The sequence below is a fragment of the Frankliniella occidentalis genome, unplaced genomic scaffold (genome assembly GCF_000697945.3).
Source record: "Frankliniella occidentalis isolate FOCC.00 unplaced genomic scaffold, Focc_3.1 Scaffold143, whole genome shotgun sequence".
Taxonomy (NCBI): Eukaryota; Metazoa; Arthropoda; class Insecta; order Thysanoptera; family Thripidae; genus Frankliniella; species Frankliniella occidentalis.
In genome coordinates, this window is record NW_026267270.1 from 242,108 (window position 1) to 247,733 (window position 5,626).

Here is a 5,626-nt window from a genome sequence, read left to right on the forward strand (position 1 = left end):
ACAAATTAATTCACTAACTTGCATGCGAACTTCTGAAGACAAATCAGGGTTCTTCATCAATTTCTTCACCTCCCTCCTACTTTCAACTAGTTTTCTGATTTCTGTGGGAAGAATGCCTGGCTCAACAGTTGACGGAGGAAGATCTGGCTCAATATCATCCTAAGTAGATTCAAGAATCAGATTTTCAGATGAGTTTTAAAAATTAGAACAGATAGATAACAACGAACTATGATTTAGGGGAAAACTTACATTTGAATTGTGAGTTACATTGACAGTAGTGAAGCATATATTATATTCTTGGATAATTGAGGGGTACAATGAATTAAAATCCATCAACAGAATCAGCTTGTCATAAAAACCCTTTTTCGGGTCCAAAACAAGACCACCAGAATAAGCTGGTTTCCTCCTACTAGATGCTCCTTGCTTCTTAGTTTGATTTCCACCAGTTTCATCCAGTACCTCCAGATCAGTTTCTTGAACCTGCTGGAAAAGGTAAAAGATTTTTCCACTAGTTAGCCACACTCTAGACAAGCGTTTGATCATTTAATAGAATTCAGAATACAGGTGGAAATTGCAATTCTTACTTTGTTCTTTTTATATTCTTTGTCAGGGACTATATAATCTTTCTCAGTAAAGGCATGAAGGAGAAGGTATTCATTGCGCTCAGATCTTCCACCCATAAGTGTTCGAGATAGAAGATTTCCTGTAATTCACACAAAAAAATTGTTGAGTTTGTAAAGGTTGATTTGAAACTGATTTTTGATTTATCTTATTACCAGCAATGTTCGTAATTTGCATAGCAAGAGGCATGACATTCAGTTCATACATCAAACGAATAATATAAGTTGCATCTTGCATAGTGCATGTTATAAGTAAAAACATTTCACGAGAATTTCTGAAAGAAATCAAAAGTATTTAACTGTGGCAATAGGTAATAGGCACACAGGAACTGTAGAAATGAGAATCAAAAGAAAACCAGCATAACTTACGTGTAACATTTTCGGATTTCATCGGCAGACAACTCACGCCGTTCATCTTCTTTTAATTTTAAAACCTACGAAGCAAGAGAGAAAAGTTAGAAGAAGTAGAATGTAGATTAGTAGATGGACGTAAAATATTTTAGAAAACTCACAGCTTCGCATAGGGCACTAAGATCATAACTTCGACACCTAATTAGCTCCTTTGCCGAAATTTTAACATCACAAACAAGTCTGCCACAAACAGGGTTCCTTTCAATTTGCAATCGCCCCTGGGAAATAATTAGATTAAGTAAATAGGTACATACATACATAGAGTACATTATCCATAATTCCTTGAAGAGACCCATTACCTTTACTTGTGGAGGGTTGGCTCTCCTCAAACGTCCCATTCTTGACCAGTTGGGAATTTTGTTAACAAAAATTCGATGCATTAGTACCTCTAGATCAAAGCCTGATATATCATGACCAACAAGGAGATCAGGATCCAGTTTAAAGAATTTTGCCAGGAAAAAACCTAATAAAGCTCTCTCAGAATCAACCTTTTCAAATTTTGTGGCAGTGAAACGCGAAGCAGCATCTTTGTGATCAAGAGGCCAAGCCATGTCACAGGGTTTAGTGAAAGCTGGCAGGAGGAAAAAAATAAGGAAAATTAACCACGCATCACAAGAGAGGTCTCAACCTATTATAAATCTACTTACCACAGAAATGCTGTTGAAAGGGAGGATTGGGTGCAGGTCTGTCCAAGTGAAATTCATGGTGAACAAGACAACCAATCATGACAATCTCACTTTGATGTGTCTTTGGATTCACAACAGTGCGCATACTCAATGACGCAACAACTATTGGTGGAGGTGGCAGAGGTTTTCCAGAATAGACAGATACATGTTCTGGTTTTGAAAGACAAGCCTCAACTTTACACCAACTTGTAGGATTTTTAACAGGTTCAGGAGCACACAAATCCAGCCAACATGGGCCTTTGATACGTCTTCCAATCAAGAGCAGCTCTAAGCTGTTAGTAGGGGTTCCAAATACTCTACTAAAAGTTGAACCTTCTAGAGAACTTGGTAAAGCACCACACGATGCAGGATATTTTACTTCTAAGTACTCAGAAGAAGCAGGAACATCAGGAAGACTGAAAGCATAGCTTTTCGTAACCTTCCTTGATTTAAATGTAGAAAGTTTGAATTTTTTTGAGATTTCATTGTTAAATTCATTATAAACATCTGTTAAAGAAACAGGTTTGCCTGTTGATTTCTTAGTCTTCAAGTCCATTTGCTCCTCACGAGGCAACAAATAGATTCTTCTATCAATATTTTTAACAGCTACGCAGCAGCTGACATGGGACTTTGCAGTTTCTATCCAAACTTTACCAAATAAATATACAATTCCGGGCTGGCGGAATGGATCTTCATATGCATCCAACCAGAAGAGGCGTAAAACTTGATCTCCTTTCTCATTAGTTGTGAGAGGTAGTTTTGAGAGATCTACAGATACTTCAGCTGGACCTGCTGAGTTTGAAGCCTCCCAAACTGGCATAGGCAAAGCAGACATTTGTTCATCTGTAAGACCTGATTCACTTTTCACATCAACATCTTCTGAATTTTCTTCAATCTTGAAAGGAATAACCCCTGGCTCTTCTTTTATTTTTATTTTGGAGTCAGCTTTCAAAGACTTGCTGTTTACATTGTCCATGACCTTGCCTAATTCTTGAGAGTCAAAGTCTTCTATTTCCCAATTTACATCATTTGCAGCTGAAATGGCTGAGCACTCAGGAATATCAGTGGGGAAGCCATCATTTGAATCAAAGTCATCAATGCGTTGGGATTCTGTAACATCAATGTCCATTTTCTCAGGACTGATAGGTTCACTCTTCACAACAATATCATTTTTCACAATAGGCTTGGCTTTGATCGGTTCCTGTTTGGGTTTAGGAGGTAGTTCCATTTTCGGTATCTTGACATTTTTCCTGAATGATTTTAGATAATCACTTGCAGACATTTCTACCGCCTCATTCTGGACATCAGAATTGCGTTCACTGTTGAGTTCAGACATGATGTCTCCGAGAACATCATCATCTTCTAATTTTACATTAGCTACTTTCCTTTTAACAGGCATGCTCATGAGCATATTACGAATGTTGGAGGACCCTTTATTCTCTGAGGAATCAGCCAGTTTGTGACGCGATGCCTTCTTTGAAGAAGTTGTTTGATTTTTGGAACTTTTGGAAATAGATTCATCATCCAGATCATCATCAAAAATATCACGCCCATCTTCAACATAACCACTGCCATCTAAAAAGAAAACATAGGAGTAAAAAATTATTTAATGGGGAAAAAGAAGGATAAATTGACATTGAGAAGATAAGGTATACCATCGTCGACAATCCAGTCATCTGCACGCTCCAAGACCTTTTTGCCATACTCTCTTTCATCCACTTCTTCATAGACGCGATCTACATCAGATACTTCATACTTGTTTTTACTGCCTTTTAATTCTTTCAATCTTTGTAACGCTGCAAACTTCCCATTCTTATCAAGTTTCTGGCGTTTCTGCCTTCCAGATGCTGTCAACAAAGACATAGATGATACGACTTCAATATGAGGCAAGTAGAAAATAGGGTTGCACAGAAGAAATTGAGAAACTATGAAAAAAAGAGTGAGAACCCCACAACCGCTGAACGTGGGCAGAGCAAAGTGCTCTGGTTCAGTCGAAGAAATCTATAACCTCCAGTGTAAAAATGTAGACAAATATATTGAAAGGAAACGATTGGCATAGGAAGTTGAAATAAAATAATCGTAAAAAATACTCTCAAGGCTGCTACAATGATGGTGATGAATATATAACTATCAAAAAAGGAAAACTAAAAGACAATGAATCTCCAAGCTTCAGCCAAAGACATATCATACACTCACCAATAGAATCACTCATTCTCGAATCTTTTAACTACACCAACGATAAAACTATTTGTTGAACAGCAGGCATTAAAATACAAAACACTTCAAACTTGATCTCAAGGTGATACAGATTTTACAGTAAAAGAACCGCAGACCGCAGGCACACATGACAACAACACAACAGATATTTTGGCGGCAAATTTCAGGGCAGATGACGTACAGAAGAGTATGCTATGGAGTAGACACGCGACTAACACCACTAGCCTCCATCAGTCAATGAGTGTTCGTCAAGTGTTCAGCGAGGTTTAAGTTTCAGCCCCACACAGGAATTGAGGTGAGACTGTAAGGCATTTTTTCCAGCGACAAATACGTCACTCATCATCCATAAAAAGTTATTTCCTTCCCGTACATCTAGCGAACTGTACCAGCCAATCAGAGAACAGCCCGTCGCAGTATGCGCTCTTGGCCTCTGGGTGTTCTAGGCACGTCAGCTGGCCAAGGGCGCCAGCGCCAGAGGCGCCCGCGCGAGTTCAGTATGAGTTGAAATAGCCAGCAGAGCGAACATGCCGTTCGCTGCCCTTCCCTCCGCGTTATCTGCGTGCCTCGGCAGCAAGAGGGTCCTGTAGGAGTCGATATTGATAGCCGCACTAACGCCCGGTGCCTTGGACTGTACTTAATCCGACCTTATACCACCCCAAAAGTCTTGCCGGATTCCGGACTGGTGAGAATATGGCTGAAGGGAACCATAAAAATAAGTAAGTAGCTATTCAGAGACCTGCCTCTTTGCTTTGTCGTTCCCCTCGTTGATAGACATGCTTCCCATGCGATGTGTTTTTCTCCGTACCTACGTACACCTAACCTCACAATTTCTTCACGAGCCTGGAATGATTTTTGCACTGGGCACCATTTCAGGCACCTCGCCATATAACCATATAAATTTGTTGTACAATATTTCACCAAATCACCACAACACATCTGACGACTTGTCATTTAAGATTTTCTATTTTGTCAAATTCATCTAATAATGTCATATTGTTGTTGTTGTTGGAAGCCCATGGCTTACCGACAAACCTTGAAACTTTTGGCAGTGACCTTGTCGCATGTGCCTTGCCCCATGGCACATATGTGCCGTGTACCTCTGCTCTGTTCCGCGCAATCATGCGACGAACCATCGATATAGGCCCTTTGATCATTCCCTGTCGTCCCGTGTGTGCTGTTGCCGACAGCCCGGGCGCCTTATCAATAAAATAACAAAGCCCCGTACCGCCCGTCATTCCCTTTCGGTCACGCGACCTGCAACACGGTCCGGCAGTCCCCCCGTCGTCATCGTTTTGCACCTCAGCATCACGTGTTCATGTTTCGTGACGGGAATTCCCGGCCACCTAAACAGCGGAGGACCGTCATCGGCACACAAACCTCCACTTCTCTCAAGTACCTTCATCCCAGGCAGGCATGGGGCGCAGATACTTTAGCACACTACCTATGATGGGCAGGCAAATCTATGTGTTACCACCCGGGCAGAACAATTAAGGCACCACCCCCCCCCCCTTGCTGGATACCGCGGCCTACATCGGGCGGGGCGGGGAACGCCAAGGATTGACCATCGCACCTCTAGCGGAAGTCTCTTTTACCGCGTATGCCCGATAGGCTGAAGCCCCCCCCCCCCCCTTGTAGAGCTGTACCCACTACCAGGTACTGTACTGCATGACTTCCTCACGGCGTGCCTGATGCAGGGGCCGGAGGCACTACACT

General features: G+C 41.5%; 2 protein-coding genes across 3 annotated transcripts in view; one reads left to right on the plus strand and one right to left on the minus strand.

The window, feature by feature from the left end:
- Positions 1–5,626, plus strand: part of LOC113211911 (prestin) — a gene marked incomplete at its 5' end in the record, with an annotated part of 27,494 nt that overhangs the window by 1,008 nt on the left and 20,860 nt on the right.
- Positions 19–4,963, minus strand: LOC113211909 (DNA polymerase alpha catalytic subunit; the record flags this gene model as incomplete). Of its 2 annotated transcripts, none has more annotated exon segments than XM_052270902.1 (10): positions 19–159; positions 250–480; positions 585–703; positions 777–895; positions 990–1,054; positions 1,133–1,249; positions 1,331–1,602; positions 1,679–3,271; positions 3,352–3,543; positions 3,893–4,963. In XM_052270902.1, coding segments are annotated over 10 exon segments (2,865 nt in total), but the record flags the coding sequence as incomplete, so codon positions are not given.